Consider the following 20,000-nt stretch of genomic DNA (forward strand, 5'->3'; position numbering starts at 1 on the left):
CCCCCAGGGGTAAGAGGGGAGGAAACAGGGCTAATAAACACAGAGGTCAGGGGTCACAGATAAGCTGGCACGACGTGTGGACAGACAGACGGGTAAAGAGGAATAATGGTGGTCGAGCAGCCAAGCTGAAACGCCTGTCTCGCTCTAGATGCCGCCGCCATCCTCTCTACGTGGACTTCAAAGATGTCGGGTGGAACAAATGGATCATAGCACCGACTGGTTACGATGCCTTCTTCTGCCTGGGTGAGTGCCGCTTTCCCCTCGCTGACCACATGAACTCGTCTAGCCATGCCATGGTGCAGACACTGCTGAACTCGGTTAATGGAGCTGTGCCTCGAGCCTGCTGTGTACCAACGGCCCTCAGTCCGATCGCACTCCTTTATCTGGACCAGGAAGATCACGTGATACTGAAAAACTATCAGGATATGGTAGTGGAGGGCTGCGGCTGCCGGTAACAAGGGACAGAAATAAGGGCAAAAAGCATGAAAACATGGAAGCGCAAGCAGATGAAATTCCCCACAAACCTCCAGATCCAAGCTTTTTCAAAGGCACCATTAAGTTCCTGTCCTGTGGCGGTGCATTGATTTGTTCATAAAGCAGCGCGAACCTGATTTATTCCTTAAATCCAGTTTTAGATTCTCAGGGCTAAGAAAACGTGTCTGTGTGTTTGCATTGGGTTCGTTTTATTAAGCTGTAGCTAATCACTGATCACATCGCTAATCAGTGTGTTGGGGACATCAATAAACGAGCAGAATATTTACTCCGTCCACCATCAGTACACAATAGTGTTGCCTCCTGTTTGGGTTTTGTGGTATCTGTGTTTGTGTCACATAATCTGCTCCTTCTGAAGAACGAACTCGTACTCGGTTACATCACGTGCTTTACAAATCTGAACTGAGCTGCTTATCTGAACAAAGTCTATGTCTCTGTGTCTCTGTGTCTCTGTGTCCCTGTGTGTGGTTCTGCTCACGACTCGTCCAGCGTCCCATCTCTGCTGTAAACACCACTGCAGTTCTGTTCGTCTCTTCCCTTGTCCATGTTGTTGTGTACTTCCTGTTTCACACCTTCTTCTTCCTCTCAGTAGCATCAAGTCACTTCATTGGAAACGTAGCTCCTGGATAAAAGACATTAGACTCTCGTTCAGCTTGAAGTCACAAGTTCACTATTCAATAATAATCTTCTAGTGGATGTGGATTTACAGAAAAGACTGAAACAGCAGCACTTCTCTTCTCTTTAGAAAGTATTTTAGCATCTCTGACAGTAGACAAGCTCTTATTGAAGGAATGTATCTGTTATTATTATTATTATTATTATTATTATTATTATTATTATTATTATTATTATTATTATTATTATTATTATTATTATTATTATTATTATTATTTATGGTGTTATATTAATTTTCCTTGCAGTCAAAAAAAATGTCAAAGTGGCTGAACAAAAAATATCTGACAGTAAATCTAATTTAAAGAGCATATATATCTATATCTATATGTGTATCTATTTAAATTACAAATGCATATTTAATCTTGACAAATATTTCAAATTCTTGCAAATACACTGAAGGTCAAGTCTTCATTTCTGTATGAAAGTGAGACGTCACATCACCGTTGTTTCCTGTAACGTCAGTGAGCGCTGCCTCAGCGTGTGGAGCTCAGACACAGTGTCACACTGTGAGCTCCACGTTGGTCATTTAAATGTTCTGATGATGTCCTGATTAAAGCTTCAGCACTGCGATGCTCTCAGCTGCTTTAACACACCGTCTGTGGAAACGTCTGATGTGTGAAAAAATAAAAATGAACCAAACTGAACTGTCTGCTGAATATCGCTCTTTAAAGCAGCTTCTCAACCTCACAGGAGATTTTTATATATTAATATTTTAACATTTGAGGAAAAAATGCTCAAGTTTATAAAAGTGTGAAATCTTCTACATCACAGGTAACAAAATCCTGCGTAATGATACACACACACACACACACACACACACACACACACACACACACACACACACACACACACACACACACACACACAAACACACACACACACATACACACACACATACTGTATACTGTATATATATACACACACACAAATACACATACACACACACAAACACACAAATACACATACACACACAAACACACACACACAAACACACAAATATACAAATACACATACACACACACATACTGTAGATATATATATACATGCACACACACACATATACTGTATATATATACACACACACACACACACACATACAGACAAACACACACGCACATACACACATACAAAAACACACAAGTACACACACACACATATATACACACACACACACACACACTGTATACTGTATATATACATACACATACACACACACACACACACACACACACACACACACACACACATACTGTATACTGTATATATATACATACATACACACACAAACACACAAATACACACACACACATATATACTGTATATACACACAAATACACAAGCACACACCCCCCACCCATATACACACACACACACACACACATATATACATACACATACACACAAACAAACACACACACACACACACACACACACACACACACACATAAACATACACACACATACACACACATATACACACAAACAAACACACAAACAAACACACACACAAATATATACACACACACACAAACACACACACACACACATACACACACACACACACACACACACACACATTCATGATATAAAGCGATTATTAATGAGCTGACTCAGCTTTAATTAGTTATTATTTAATTGTTACTGTGTGTTACGACTCAGACTGATGTTTATGACCTTCATTCATTTCCTCATGAACTGATGATGATTAACTCGTCATGATGAAGATGTTAGTGAGGTATTAAATATCAACTTTTTTATAGAAATCTAGCAAAGAGTTGTTATTATTAACATCAGACTTTTTAATAATTTATTTATAAATTTGACTCCAGTACACTGTGTGTGAGCTCTCGCCTTGTAGTGCGGTCGAGTCAGATGTAGTCCAGTTTATTGTCCACGGAGCAAATCATTAGAAAGTGGACAGCTTGGTTGTTGCAGGTTCTCTGTATTGTATTCATTTGGCCGTGTCGTACACATGAGCTGTCTCTGGTGTCCATATTGTATCCGGAGCGGATGCTGCCCTGCTCCTGCCCTGCTCCTGCCCTGCTCCTGCCCTGCTCCTGCCCTGCTCCTGCCCTGCTCCTGCCCTGCTGCCATCTAGAAACTACAACAGAATGTTAGATGGATTTGTTTCTGTGCTAAAGTGCCATGTGAGATCTGTGTTAAATCCATTTTAGCTCTGCATCGAAGCGTCTAATGACTGACAGCATAAAGAACAACTGGAACACCTTTTTCTTCACTTAATCCTTCTCTCATCTCAGACTTGCTTCTCCTTGGAGAATAAAACATCTTGTGTATTTCATCCTGTCAGCATTAGTGTCATTTCTGACTGATGTCCACTTTGCAGCTACTTCACTCTTATCTTCAGCTGCAGGACAATAAAACTCAATAAAATAAAAGAGCATGAAGTCTTATTAGGGCTTTTTAGCGTCTTATGTGACCTTTTAAAATCTTTTACAATTTCAGCAAGGCTAAATATTTTATAAGACCGAGCAGTATGTGGGCCAGTTTACAGAGTGTTGGGATGGAGTGATGTGTTTCATGGCCTGTCTCGGGCTGCCAGCGTGATGGTGTGTACCGAGGAAAATCGAAAAACCAGTGAGGAAAAGTCTTGGCACGGACACGACACAGACTTCATGAAATTCTCATTAAAGGAAAGTGGAGAAATATTTCACCTGTCTATGTGGCACTAAACACAGGACTCACCTGTCACTCACACAATATAACCTGTTATAAACACTGCACACAGACATTCTCACTGCTGTAGACTTGAGCAGTAACAACTGAGAGAAAAACAGCAGCTATAATCTGTTATAACTCTGATATAACAAGGAATTTTTCTTCAGGCTCAAAGTTAATGTTCAACTACATAACCTACATCACCTACATCACCTACATAACCTACATCACCTACATCACCTACATAACCTACATCACCTACATCACCTACATAACCTACATCACCTACATCACCTACATAACCTACATCACCTACATAATCTACATAACCTACATCACCTACATAATCTACATAACCTACATCACCTACATCACCTACATCACCTACATAACCTACATCACCTACATAACCTACATCACCTACATCACCTACATAACCTACATCACCTACATCACCTACATAATCTACATAACCTACAACACCTACATAACCTACATCACCTACATCACCTACATAACCTACATAACCTACATCACCTACATAACCTACATCACCTACATCCCCTACATAACCTACATCACCTACATCACCTACATAACCTACATCACCTACATAATCTACATAACCTACATCACCTACATAATCTACATAACCTACATCACCTACATAATCTACATAACCTACATAACCTACATCACCTACATAACCTACATCACCTACATCCCCTACATAACCTACATCACCTACATCACCTACATAACCTACATCACCTACATAACCTACATCACCTACATAATCTACATAACCTACATCACCTACATAATCTACATAACCTACTTCACCTACATTACCTACATCACCTACATCACCTACATAACCCCTATATGACATGTATAATAGCTTCTTCCAACATACAGTAATCATCAGGAATGTACTCATGTCTGCTTCACCAAAAAACTGCAGTTTTAACAGTTTTTACAAAAACTGGTTTAAAGACATTCATTCATCTTCTACCGCTTATCCGAACTTCTCGGGTCACGGGGAGCCTGTGCCTATCTCAGGCGTCATGGGGCATCGAGGCAGGATACACCCTGGACGGAGTGCCAACCCATCACAAGGCACACACACTCTCATTCACTCACACACACACACACACACACACACACACACTCACACACTACGGACAATTTTCCAGAGATGCCAATCAACCTACCATGCATGTCTTTGGGCCGGGGGAGGAAACCGGAGTACCCGGAGGAAACCCCCGAGGCACGGGGAGAACATGCAAACTCCATACACACAAGGTGGAGGTGGGAATCGAACCCCTGACACTGGTGTGAGGCGAACGTGCTAACCACTAAGCCACCGTGACCCCGGTTTAAAGACATAATAAACAAATTCAGATTTTTCTCATAAGTGTCATAACCCTAATGTTTCATTCCAGCAGGCTTCGGTCTGTCTGCGTTTGCTTATATGATTTGTATGAATGCTTAAAATACGTGGACAGAATTTATTTTTTCAACTTTATTTATATAAATGTTCATTAATAAGACTTGTGTAAACATTTCTGGCATTTCTTTCTCACACCTCTAATGCCTGAAGAATATGTGTGTTTATGGCAGTGCCACAACAATGCATTATGTACCTTGTTATGATCATTTATGAAGCTGCATTACCCTTGAGTGCAGAGTTTCATGTACATTTATAAACTGTTCACAGGACACTTTATATCAGTGTTATGTTTAGTGAGTAATGATAATATTAAGGCAGGTTTATAATAAATCATATTAATTAATTCCTAATCCTTAATTAAGATAAACTTTTAACTGTCTATATTAACTTATGAATGCTTTATAACATGATACATATTTTCTGAGTTTATTATACGTGTGAGACTCATGGGGCGTGTGAGAGCATACAGACAGTGAGGATCATGAATGGATGGTGAGGTGGATGATATAACACACAGTGACAGGTGGAGTCGACACCCCTCTCCTCCGTCTCGCTCTCTGGGATGATGAATGATGTTTATTCAGGTGGATTATGATGCAGAAGCTGGAAACCACATTCCCTCTTCTTTCTGTTTTTTCTCACCTTGTCTATCCCTTGGTCTCTCATCCTTAAGGTCTCTCTCGGAGCAGCATGGTTTCTGTGGCTGTAGTGAGCGAGATGGAGGCGTGCAGCTCCTTCAGGTGCAGCCTGACAATAACACACAAATCTTTATGATAATTCCACTGATAATTATCATACTACAAATAGGAGGAATTTAATTTATATGATAAGTTTATTATTCCTTATATGTCATATATGATTTACATGACTGAGTGTCAGAGAACAGGGACGTCTTCACAGATAAAATTCAGACCCAGATGTAGGGAAAACATTTTTAATGTGGGTTTTTAATTTAGGGGAAAAAATAAACCACGGCTAGAAATACTGGAAACCAGAAAATAAAACGCAGGAAGACGGAAACAGGAACAAAAACAACAGACAAGGACTCAAGACAACTGGTATAAATAGGGGTAACAATCAGTGAAACACAAGGAACAGGAACAAACCACACACAAAAGCACATGACACAAAAACTGTCAGAATGTCCCCCTAGTGTCCAGGTAGGGAATAGCAACAGCCATTCATGACACTGAGGGAAAAACAAGACAGAGATTGTTGGAAAAAATAAAAAAAGAGGAATAAACACTTATATAAACACTTGAGGGGGAGGGGGGAGATAGAGGGAGAGGGAGAGGGGGGGAGAGCGAGAGAGGGGGGAGACAGAGGGAGAGAGAGACATAGAGACAGAGAGAGAGAGAGCGAGAGAGAGGGGGGGACAGAGGGAGAGAGAGAGAGAGAGAGAGACAGAGAGACAGAGGGGGGGGGAGAGAGAGAGAGGGAGAGAGAGAGAGACAGAGGGGGAGAGAGACGAGAAGAGGGGGGGAGAAGAGAGACATATGAGATGGATATATAGAGCGAGAGATTATGAGCTATCGAGACGAGAGCAGAAAGGGACAGAGACATATGGGGGGAGAGGGAGAGAGACAGAAGGGGGGGAGAGTGGGGGGGGAGGAGAGAGAGAGACCAGCCAGAGAGAGAACGTTAAGAGAGAGAGATATATAGCTAGAATATAGAGATCGAGATTTTTTCCCCCCTTTTTCCCGGTTTTACCTCTCTCCTTTTTTTTTTGGGACGACCCCCACCTTTTAAAAAATCCCTTTTTTTCCTTTTTTAAGAAATCCTTTCCCTTTTATTTCCCCCCTTTCCCCCCCCCTTTTTTAAAAAGTTTTTTAAAACCATGTTTTTAAAAAATAATTAATTCCTTTTTTGGGCCCAAAATTTTATCCCGTTTTTAAAAACACCCCTCGCCTAAAAAACAAAAAATTTTTTTTTAAAATGGGTTTGATCGACTCTTCATTACGCAGTCAGTGCAGCTGAAGGTTTCATCATCAACAGGGGTTTCGTTACAGAAGAACAATAGACGAGCCTTCATCTACCTCACTCCTCCTCTTTTTCTGTCTTCTCCATGATTTTTTGCCTTCCATTGATTCTCCCTGTTCTTCCTAACTAAGAAGCTCCTCATTGCATTTACACATGTCTCCTCTCCTCACAAACATGGCTGCTAACAGGAGGATGAATAAGTGCAGCCGATCGCTCTGTACAGGACATGATGCTCCTGAGGAATATTAAAGCACATTTCATCCCTTCCAAAAGAAGCACGGGAAAGACGAGGGGAAAGAGCGGAGGTGAAGGAAGAGGCCTGGAAGAATGATTAGATTAACGCTTTTTAAACATCTGTGTGTTTCGTCTGAGCCGAGAGACAGATTACTGCTCCGTCCCAGAATTCCTCACACACCCTCATCCTCATCCTCATCCGCTTCACTGCTGGTCGGATCTGAATAAAAAAAACACGGAAAATTGTTTTTCCTCATTTTATAGTGAAATGATTCATAATGAACATTAATAATTAATAATGATTTATAGCTCCACCCACAGGACCATATTTGGAATCAAAGGAAACAGTGAGGATTGTTTATTCCTCCACACACAGACGTCATGACTTCAGACACAGGTTATAACTCACAAATCACATGTTTATTAGTCATAAAGTTCAGAGCTCCAGGGTGTCATTTATTCTGAGTCATGTGGTAGCTAATTAGACCACTGAGATACACCTGAGATGGATCAGAGACAGAAAACACAGACTGTCAGGTGTGACCTGAAACCTGAGATTATCTCAGCAGTATATTACCGCATGAACGGAGCTGCTGTGATGATCAGACTAATCTTTGTCATGTAAATATCTGGATTAGACTCTGATCAGATCCTCAGCTCTCTGTGTTGGTTCTAGTGAACTCATACTGTGAGTGTTTAAGATCAGCGGCTGGAGGCCTGAAGGTTTCACAGCAAGAGAACGATCAACATCCTCGCTTCCGTTTTTGGCCACAACTCCACATAAGATAAATCACAGAAGATCGTCCAGCACGATGAGAAAACCACACACACACACACACACACACACACACACACACACACACACACACACACACACACACACACACACACACACACACACACAGACACACACACACACACACACACACACACACACACACACACAAGGGCTTTGGACTGTCAGGTTGGACTGGAGGTTATTTTTAAACCCGGATAGGTGGGAGGATGTAAACCACCCCATCACCATGGCAACCAGGGACATTAGGTGGAAAACTACTACAGACCTGAAAGTAGTTACGCAGTCTTTCCTGTCTGACTCTCTCCCTCTTTCTCTTTTTTTAATTAGTCATGAATAATAATAATAATAATAATAATAATAATAATAATAATAATAATAATAATAATAATAATAATAATAATAATAATGAGAAGAAGAATATATCTTATTACAGAATTTTTATTACAGAAGAGAAAGAAAAAGTCAGGAAGCTGCTGAGAATTGAACAAAATCTGAGCAGAATCATTCTATGAGGTGCAGAATAAACATGACACTGCAGTATCAGTGAAACTAACAAGGCTGTAGGGATGGTGATGATTAAGGTGGAGGTGAGGGGGAGTTTGAAGGTGAAGGTGGAGGTGCAGGTGAGGGTGAGGGTGAAGATGGAGGTGTCATTGGTTTTGTAAAGACTCTGTAGATGACAGGTGAGACCAGGACACTCAGCTTCTTCTCCCTTCAGCTTCGTCCCCTGAAACCGTGACAGAGAAAAGTTTTAGCACCAAAACCACCTGCTGCTCATTCTGACTGGTCTTCACTTCGTTTAACAAGAAACTGTACATGAGACATCACTCTCAGGTCCATCTGATCTCCACACACTCTGATCTACACACACACTCTGATCTCCACACACACTCTGATCTCCACACACTGATCTCAACACACACTCTGATCTCCACACACTCTGATCTACACACACACTCTGATCTCCACACACACTCTGATCTCCACACACACTCTGATCTCCACACACACTCTGATCTCCACACACTCTGATCTCCACACACTCTGATCTCCACACACACTCTGATCTCCACACACACTCTGATCTCCACACACACTCTGATCTCCACACACACTCTGATCTCCACACACTCTGATCTACACACACACTCTGATCTCCACACACACTCTGATCTCCACACACACTCTGATCTCCACACACTCTGATCTACACACACACTCTGATCTCCACACACTCTGATCTACACACACACTCTGATCTCCACACACACTCTGATCTCCACACACTGATCTCAACACACACTCTGATCTCCACACACTCTGATCTACACACACACTCTGATCTCCACACACACTCTGATCTCCACACACTCTGATCTACACACACACTCTGATCTCCACACACTGATCTCAACACACACTCTGATCTCCACACAACAACTCTGATCTCCACACACAACTCCTGATCTACACACACACTCTGATCTCCACACACACTCTGGTCTCCACACACTGAATCTCACACCACTCTGATCTCCACAACACTCTGATCTACACACACATCACTCTGATCTTCCACACATCACTCTTATCTCCCACTCTGATCTCCACACACACACTCTCATCTCCACACACACTCTCATCTCCACACACACTCTGATCTCCACACACACTCTAATCTCCACACACTCTGATCTCCACACACTCTGATCTCCACACACACACACACACTGATCTCCACACACACTGATCTCCACACACTGATCTCAACACACACACTCTAATCTCCACACACACTCTGATTTCCACACACACTCTAATCTCCACACACTCTGATCTCCACACACACTCTGATCTCCACACACACACACTCTAATCTCCACACACACTCTGAACTCCACACACCCCCCACCCCCCCACACCCCCACCCCCCCACCCCCCACACACACCCCCCACACCCCCACACCACAAAAACCCACACACGCTTTCTGTTTTATGAGTGAGTGAGAAGCAACAGAGAGATGGAAGGGAAATGTGTGTGCATTTATAGGGACACTGGTGGTATGTGGAGGAAAGAAAGAAAGAAAGAAAGAAAGAAAGAAAGAAAGAAAGAAAGAAAGAAAGAAAGAAAGAAAGAAAGAAAAAGGCAAAACAGATGGAGTGGTGGACCGGGGGCAGAAGAGCACAGGTGGACTGGATGGACAGACAGAAAAGAGGATAAAGAGGAGTAGGAGGTAGAAATGGAGCCTCTCTCTCTCTCTCTCTCTCTCGCTCTCTCTCTCTTTCTCTCTCTCTCTCTCTCTCTCTCTCTCTCTCTCTCCTTCTGAAAGTACGTGGCAGAGGAACAGAAGGCTCTTTGGCCAGTCCTCATCAATCCCCACACACAGGTGCTCAGTAACAGAGTGGTTCTGCGTACGGTGTTTATATCTCCCCGGGTTCTCACTGCTGTATGGAGGAGAAACACTCGTCTGATAGGAAAACCGTGTGAGCATGTGGAAGCCATCAGAGCACAGCCGGCACTCCTCCTCCTCCCGCCCCGTCCCATCACCCCCGTGCTGTCTGCAGCCCGCAGCTTCCTGTTTCCTGTCCTTAGAAAACAAATGAGAGGAGAAAGGATAAAAAAGAGAGAAAGAAGGGAAAGAACGGAAAAGGGGAGTCCTGATTCTGTAGAACTTTGATTAATGTGCCCCAAACTGGTGACTTCCTACGTGGGGTTTTCCACAACAACGCCTGGCACCAGGATACAGATAAATCTGTCAAAAATAAAACATCAGGTGGGATAGGAAGTGTGTGTGTGTGTGTGTGTGTGTGTGTGGGGGTGTGTGTGTGTGTGTGGTGGGTTGTTTGTGGTTTGTGTGTGTGTGGTGCTGTGCGTGTGGTGTGGGTGTGGTGGTTGTGTGTTTGTGTGTGGGTTGGGTGTGGGGGGTTTTTTTTTTTTGTGTTTTGTGTGTGTGTGGGTTTTTGGGGTTTTTGGTGGGTGTGTGGGGGTTGTGTGTTTTTGGGGTGTGGTGTGGGTTGGTGGTGTTTGTTTTTTGTGTGGTCCGTGGGGGGGGGGTGTGTGTGTGTGTGTTTTGTGTGGGTGTGTGGTGTGGTGTGTTGGTGTGTTTTGGGTTTGGTTGTGGGTGGGTGGGTTTTGGTTTTTGTGTGTGATTTGTTTTTTGTGTGTGTGGTTTTTTTGTTTTTTTTTTTTGTTTTTTGTTTTGTTTCTTTTGGGTTGTGATTTTTTTTTTTTTTTCTTTTTTTTGGGGGTTTTTTTGTTTTTTTGGGGGTTTTTTTTTTTTATTTTTTTTTTTTTTTTGTTTTTTTTTGGGGGGGTTTTTTTTTTTTGTTTTTTAATTTTGTTTTTTTGAACACAAAGGAGAATGACGAGCTTAACCTGGAGGTCATCACATCCCGATCGCCACAGCCCCGAACTGCTACCCACACCACACCCGCGCACCAGCCACACTCACACTACGGACAGCGGGAGGGGAGACATAAACAACGATGCATCTCACCACGACTCCCTCACCTCACACTCACACGCGAGAAAGGGAAACGAACCCCACACTCATAGAAAGGCAGAGAAATAGAATAAACAGAGGGCACGAGGCGCCTCACACCACAAGGTGGAGGGAGCAGGCGAAGGGCCCTATACTCGACTACCCCACAGGATACACACAAAGGAGGACAGAAAGTTGCTCCCTCAAGAAATAAAGAAGAGAAGCCAACACTCACATAACTGCCAAACCAATGCAACTACTATGCGGCCATCACTCACCAGAAAGAGAGAAAACTCGAGGAGGGTAAGTGAGCGGAGCCTCCAGTTTCTCTCCCGGGTTTTGGGCTGCAGGTGGCGGAGGGAATATGATAGTAACAGGTGGTTTAAAGGAACGCAAGAGTATTCGATGTGAATGTAAGTACGGGGAAAGGGAAATATAAGGGTTGAAAAAGAGTAAGAGGAAAGCGATAGAAAAGCACACTCCCCACCCACCCCCCCACCACACATGCACTACAGCCCCGTTCACAGTACGACAAACCAACGACAACTCAGAAACTTCCGACATCCACCCCCCCCCACTCATTCACAGCAACACCATCATCACACACAAACACACACACGACCCCACACACACAACCACGCTCACCACACCCACACCCACACCCCCCCCACACCCACACACAAACACAATCTCATCCTGCCATCTCTCATGCTCGGATCTCATCTGCTCAATCCCGCGTCAATAGTATCTCAATACTCTGTCACTTCAATGCCGATGGTCGGTGCCGTCATTCCATGTCCATTCGAGGATGCCTCTGCGGATCTCTCATCTCTCTCCCTGCTCTCTCCCAAGCTCAAAACGGTGTTAGTATCGGGAGTTATCTATATAAAACACCTGACATATTCTCACATACGGTTAATGTGTTTCAGGAATGCAATGGAAGGGTATGGAAACGATAAAGAGATCCCATCCTGTACTTGTGTTTCCGGTTCGGAGCGTTCATTAGTTCAATATCTGCGCTCTCGAACCTCTCAAACTTAGTTATAACATATGGATCTGCATAGAAACTTAGTATCTTATAGAGCTCCCTCACGAGCTCGGATCCTGTGAAATGAATCAGGCAGGAGCGCTGATGGACTGTGGGATTTACTCTGGGAAATCCTCTGCCCACCTGACAGGAAGTTCACACAGACCTGCCATTTACTATGGAGCCAAATAAGGAACTTCCACACCTGAGAGAATCTGATGATGTTCCCAAGGACAAGGCTCCCACACCTCCACCTCTCTAATCTTCTCCATTTATCTGATAATCATTTTAATTAACACACAATAAGGAGTTCATCCAGTTCAAGTATTGTATATATAAAATCTAGAAATATAATAAATGATATTGTTAATAAAATAATGATTTACTCTGTAATGAATCTTTATTTCTTTTATGTGTTCCTTCATCACCAGAGTTTTGTATTTAAACATGAAAAATAATTCTGATAATGTCCAATAAACACTTTATTAACACATCTGAGAGGACATTTCAGTCCTTCAGGTTTTGACAGGTTTCGATCATCACAAAGATTTAGGAAGTTTGTTTAGATGTACAGAATAACGCATTTCTTTTCTTTTCACACAGTTTATTACTGTGTGACTTCAGGTTTCTGCTTCAGCCACTTGTGACGTTTTAATTTAAATGTTAATTGCACATTTTTAGGATGAATAACTGCATTATTATTCAGATAAAACTTCTCCAGCTCAGGAGTAATAGAAACTTATTTATAAATACGGGTCAGTCGTGGCCTAATGGTTAGAGAGTCTCTAACCCTAAGGTTGTGGGTTCGAGTCTCGGGCCGGCCACGACTGAGATGCCCTTGAGCAAGGCATCGAACCCCCCCCGACTGCTCCCCAGGTATCACCGCAGCATAAAATGGCTGCCCACTGCTCCGGGTGTGTGTTCACAGTGTGTGTGTGCACTTTTGATGGGTTAAACGCAGAGAACAAATTCTGAGTATGGGTCACCGTACTTAGCCGTATGTCACGTCACTAAAGTCACTAAATAAAGACTAGAGTAAAGAGTGAACTGAGCGGCCCACATGTCATTATCCTGAAACCTTTATAATTCATCAAAATGTCCACATGGTGTGTGTAAGATGTTTAAAAACAGGGTTATAATGAAATATACACACTGCACAGAGTAATCAGACTCCAACAGACAGAAAGGGTTTAAACTTCACCACACTGACCTTCTGCCCCCTACTGGTGACAACTACAACAACTGTCCTGAACTTCCACCAGCATGAGTGAAATTATTATTATTATTATTATTATTATTATTATTATTATTATTATTGCAAACCAATAAAACTATTTTTAAACCTTTTCTGTCATTTTAAAGTTGCTGTTTCCTGCACTGGAGTCACACATGAACATGCATAACACACACACGCACATACACTTACATCTGGACACATCTGGAGTTTTATTAAGTTTATTGTGTTTCAGGTGTTCAGTGTGGCTGCATCCCTCAGATGGCTGAAACATGGCTCTCTGCTCCAGACTGAACCGTGGCCTTGGACTTGGGCTTCATGTTGATCAGGTGATATGTCAAAAGCCAAAAATGCTGAATCTCATCTCACTGCAGTCTACAATCTGTCTAACACTCTGCATCACCTGCCTGCTGTCTGACTGACATGACCCTGACCTCCACCTTCATCATACGCATGTTCTCAACACAACATGGCTCACCATCAGAGCAGGAACTTTCTCTTATTCATCAGTGTACAAGATGGCTGTGTGTCAGACCTGTCCATCATATCTCTTAAACTCCTGGTGATAAAGACACTTCCCACTGAAGTGCACAAGTCTTTTCACTACAATGTCTCAGTCCACATGATGCAAAAATACATCAATAACAATATAAATAAAATACCTACAGAAGGGTTACAGCAAAAACAGACAAGAACTGCAATGAAGAAGAAGAAGGAGAGGAAGAGGAAGAAGAAGGAGAGGAAGAAGAGGGGTTAGAAGAAGAATAAATAGTTATATTAACTATTATAATAAATAATAAGTTATAATAATTATATTGATGTTTCCTGTTTATTTATATTCCTATTTTCATCATTATTCCTATCAATTTTCCTCCTGCATGTAAATAAAACAAACAGTTTTGTAACCGAATAGAAAATAAATAGTTTGTTAATAATTACTAGATTTCTGTTAGAACACATCAGCGTACACGTCACGTCACACAAACTGACGATTCGTTCATACATGATTCGCCAGATTCGAAAACCTTTATTTTTTTAACTGTACAATCATTTTTAATTATATTTTAAAATGATTCACATAATGCTTACAGAAGTTGTTTGGTCGTGAAATGTGCTGTGTTTTGTGTTTCTTTATTTGTATATCTGACAAATTCCTGTTTAAGGCACGAATGTGCTGCTCGGAAATCTTCACTCGATTCTGTGATGACGTTCCGGCGACTGAACAACAAACAGTGTTTGGGTTTGATCCCAAATGGCGGCTCAGGGTGACCCTAGTGCACTAGGTGTAGCCTTGGCGCCGCGCCCTCAGTAGGGCGCCTATGTAGTGCGGGCGCGTGTATTCGAGACGCCTCGCTGGACCCGAGTGAGCAGGACAGGTAGAATCTGTTGTGTCCGTGTCGTTAGCTTGTGTTCCGTTTGTGAGCTGAAACCGATATTGAAGCTAGTTTTGCTCCTAAATGAAGGGAATTATGTGGCAGTGTTTATTAGTGTTTGTTTGTGTTTGTTAGTGTTTAAAAAGGCCGTGATTAGAGTCGCGGTTTGTTACTGAGTCACAGGAGCTAACAGGCTATAAACGTTAGCAGCTCTGCTGAGGGACGACCTTTTTATACCGCCCGTGTTTTTCTGTCCGATCCGCGACACTCAGATCGGACATCAGATCGGACATCAGATCGGACATCACAGTGCAGCTTTATAAAGACTTTATAGTGACGGAATCTGTGTGAGTTTGTTACAGCAGCGCTTTGGGCCTGAATCAGTGTTCACTAGTTTAATGTTATGCACTGAGGAGCAGCTCATAATGTCGCACTGACACCAGATCAGTTCATCTGATTACTCACTAATGTTTAGTTTGTGTGTTTATACAGAGATAAACATGACGCTGGCATAAAGTTACACATCCCGCTGGTTGGTAGTAATATTATTAAATATTATTGTTGTTGAAATGTCCAAATACTACTGAGTTTATGTGACATTGTGTGTGTTAACATCCAGACACACACACACACACACACACACACACACACAGCAATAATCTGGGCAGTGACGTCACATCACGGAGGTTTCAGCACTTTATAAGTCATATAAATAAATATCTAAATCTTCTTGTGTTCCAGACAAAGATCTGTGAGTGTGTGTGTGATGAGACTGAATGTTAACAGCATGAAGGTGACTGCAGGATTTACACCGTGTTGTTAGGCTTTGTGTTCGGAGCCCTGAGATGTTGCACTCGTCCATCAGCCTGTAAAGTTTCCCTCTAGCTGAGAAACTCGAGTGTGTAATATTAGTTATTAGAGTTAGAAAGTAGTCGGTGGTGTGGAGTCGGTGCCGTGCTGCGGCCTTCATGACATGAGAAGATGAACCTAGAGAATCAAGCACTAGATTTATGCAAAGCCAGAATGAAAGCGTCTGATGACGACCACAGCTCAGCGTTCATCTCTGAGGAACTCCACAATAGCATCAAGTTCATAGACAAGGAGGCGGAAGGTCCGGACTCGGGACACGAGGATAAGAGTGATAAAGAAGAACTGCTGAAGAACAATGGAACCTTCCTTTCAGTGCCATCTCACATTCCTGAGGAAAGTAGTACGCAGGAAACAGAATCCGTCAGAAGTGTGAATGACGATGAGGACATGGACATCGGTGTGGATTTGAGTTTGGATGAGAGTGGAGTTTTGGAGCCCGACCCGGTGACTGTGCTGGTGGGGAGCCACAGTGCAGCTTCTGTAGTGTCTGATAGGGATAAGCATCGGGGCGAGACTTTAGAAGGCGATCCCACGAGTTCGACCGACGCAGAAGCTTCGTCCCCGTCACTGTCCTCGGATCAGCAGGAGGGAGCTGGACCCAAACCCGGGGGCAAGAGGGTCACATTTCCCCCAGATAAGGACATTGTGTCTGGATCAGTGGAACCAAAGGACCCATGGAGACATGGTGAGTTCACTTTACTGTTTTATATCTCTCTCAAATGTGCACACACACACACACACACACACACACACTGCAGGTTCCTGTTTAGGAAGCACACCGGAGCTGATGTGAAAGGTGACATCTCAGATTTACGTCTCGTCTCGTTCAGCTCCTTCTTCTCCTCTCAGCTGTGCTTAAGGATCGTTTAACTCTCACAGCAAAATCCACTTCAACAGCAGCCATAAAAACATCTCACCTTACCTGTCCTGAATGGAGCGAGACAGAAGCAGCTCTCTACCTGCTGATTTAAAGGACATTTGATCAGTAAATGAGGCTTTTTTCGTTCCAACACTGCGTCTCTCCTCAAACTCCAGTGTGATGACTAAATTACTGACACTGATTCTCAGCTCCTCGTTCCTCTGTAAACCACATCTCCTCTATTCTTCTGTCTCAATCTCTATTTCTTTTTACCTTTATCTTTTAGCTTTTTTCATTATCTATCTATCTATCTATCTATCTATCTATCTATCTATCTATCTATCTATCTATCCATCCATCCATCCATCCATCCATCCATTTGTGTGTAAAAGCTGAGATGTTCAGTAGATAATTAACGATGTCCGTATGGAAGACTGTCTGTAATCATATACTAAAGGAAATGATTTAATGTCTCAGTTCTTTGATGTTTCAGCTGTTTATAATTAAATTAAACACCGAGGGAACAAAAGTCCACTCAGTTTAGGAGCTATGATGTGTATCCCAGTGTTAATTAACCCTTTATTAACACATACACAGGGTTGTATACACAATGAAATATTAATTAGGAAATGGTTGTGTGTTTCTGCACGTCCTCGTATAAGTGATTGTTTTAGAGGGCGTGGACAAGCAGGTCACATGACCAGGACATGTCTGTAGTAATGAGGGGAAGTCGTGGCCTAATGGTTAGAGAGTCTGACTCCTAACCCTAAGGTTGTGGGTTCGAGTCTCGGGCCGGCAATGCCATCGTTATTTTAAGCCGTTTCTGGATTTTACTGTTGTGTGTTTTAAACTCTTTGTTTTGAGAGAAAAACGCAGAGTTATTACATCACCTGACTGTGCTGGGTTTAATTGGTCTATGTGCTGCCTTTATTACTGCCACAGAAGCTGTGAGCCCTTCAGTTCCACAGAACATTCCGTACTGCAGATAAATCCTGAAGGAAGTGGATGGTGTTAGGATCGTCTCCTGACTCCGGAGCAGGAAGTTTTTTTAGGAAAATCTACCTCTCTGCTTTGTAACTTAATATAACTCCAGACGCTGTGGTCTTGTTTAGACCGTAAACATTATGCTCACACACACACACACACACACACACACACACACACACACACACACACACACACACTCATACACAGGAGCAGGAACAGGATGTTTTCCACGTGTTATGATGTCACTCTGTACTCCAGCTTTACCGAGGGACGTGAAATTCCACCTCTGAGTTTTGTCTTTAAAGCTAATTAACAGATGAACTCTGTGGTGTTTACACTGAACACTGTGAATGTTGTGTTGAAGGTCTCAGGGTTTAAACTCAGCCGGTTAGAAACTGTCTCATGTGTCCAAGATACAGAAGGTTTGTTTGTACAACAAGAGATTTGATCTTAACTCTCACACACTGGCTGTGGTCAAATTCACAGCTCAGAAGAGTCACATGTTTGTTAGCTCTTACCCGTCATCGTCTTGGTGTCCATCTCTGTGATCATGATCTATGACCTTTGTGATAATCTCTGTGTTGATCTCTGATTTCTTTGTTGATCTCAGTGTCAATTTTGGTGTCCATCATGTCCTCTGCATCTATCGTTTTGCTGTCCGTCTCGGTGTCTATCATCTCTGCGTCTATCGTTTTGCTGTCCGTCTCTGTTTTTATCGTCTCGGTGTCTATCGTTTCGGTGTCTATCTTCTTGCTGTCTGTCTCGGTGTCTATCATCTCGGTGTCTATCTTCTTGCTGTCTGTCTCTGTGTTTATCGTCTCGGTGTCTATCGTCTCGGTGTCTATCGTCTCGGTGTCTATCGTCTCGGTGTCTATCGTCTCGGTGTCTATTGTCTTGCTGTCTATCGTCTCGGTGTCTATCGTCTCGGTGTCTATCGTCTCGGTGTCTATTGTCTCGCTGTCCGTCTCGCTGTCTATTGTCTCGCTGTCCGTCTCGCTGTCTATCGTCTCGCTGTCCGTCTCGCTGTCTATCGTCTCGCTGTCCGTCTCGCTGTCTATCGTCTCGCTGTCCGTCTCGCTGTCTATCGTCTCGCTGTCCGTCTCGGTGTCTATCGTCTCGCTGTCCGTCTCGGTGTCTATCGTTTTAGCTCCAATTTTCTGTCCTTCCGCTGATCCTGAGATGTTTATCTGTTTATCTGTGATGATTTATCTGGTGATCTGTTTTTGACCAGTCACATTGTCTGTCATGGTCTGTGTGGTTATCTCTCTGTAGGTCTGTGTTTGTTTACCTAGTGTTTACCTGGTGTTTACCTGGTGTTTACCTGGTGTTTATCTGTTGTTTACCTGGTGTTTACCTGGTGTTTACCTGTTGTTTACCTTTTCAGTAACCTCTTCCTTATCCTCTGTAAATTAGCTGTTTAAAAAAGCCTTTATGGTCACATAGTCCATGTCTCTTGTGGGCGTGAACCAAATGTTGCTGTTGTGACCTGTGGGTGTGGCCTGCACTAATGAGTGTGAGTTCCTGCTCTGTTCCCACACACACACTCACACACTGACACACACACATAAACACACACACTGACACACACACTGACACAGACATACACACACTGACAGAGACACACACACACACACACACACACACACACAATAACCATCTTTCAGACTCACATTTAACACCTGATGATGAGCTGAAACCCTGCAGGCACATTTTACTTTCATATTTGTGTAAAACAGGAAATGATATTAACTAAAGTTAATAACTGTAAATAGATCAGAGGAATAAGACCTGTTAGAGGAGAATCATCACCACCTGAAACTGTGTGTGTGTCTTTGTATGTGTGTGTCCATGTGTGTGTG

The 20,000-nt window shown here is 42.7% G+C and overlaps 2 protein-coding genes across 3 annotated transcripts in view; both read left to right on the plus strand.

The window, feature by feature from the left end:
* bmp16 (bone morphogenetic protein 16) overlaps positions 1-1,811 on the plus strand; it is a 5,774-nt gene extending 3,963 nt beyond the window's left edge. For both annotated transcript variants that reach the window (XM_047822784.1, XM_047822783.1), the window contains one exon: positions 1-1,811. This exon is cut by the window's left edge and continues 477 nt beyond it. In XM_047822784.1, coding sequence (XP_047678740.1) covers positions 1-455 — 455 coding nt within the window. In that variant the 3' untranslated portion in view covers positions 456-1,811.
* Positions 1,812-15,380: 13,569 nt separating this feature from the next.
* The window catches only part of ppp1r37 (protein phosphatase 1, regulatory subunit 37), a 27,547-nt gene continuing 22,927 nt past the window's right edge, over positions 15,381-20,000 (plus strand). The window contains exon 1 of the mRNA XM_027157543.2: positions 15,381-16,980. Coding sequence (XP_027013344.1) covers positions 16,407-16,980 — 574 coding nt within the window. The 5' untranslated portion in view covers positions 15,381-16,406. The remainder of the gene's footprint in view (positions 16,981-20,000) is intronic.

The sequence above is a fragment of the Tachysurus fulvidraco genome, chromosome 13 (assembly GCF_022655615.1).
Source record: "Tachysurus fulvidraco isolate hzauxx_2018 chromosome 13, HZAU_PFXX_2.0, whole genome shotgun sequence".
NCBI classification, from domain to species: domain Eukaryota; kingdom Metazoa; phylum Chordata; class Actinopteri; order Siluriformes; family Bagridae; genus Tachysurus; species Tachysurus fulvidraco.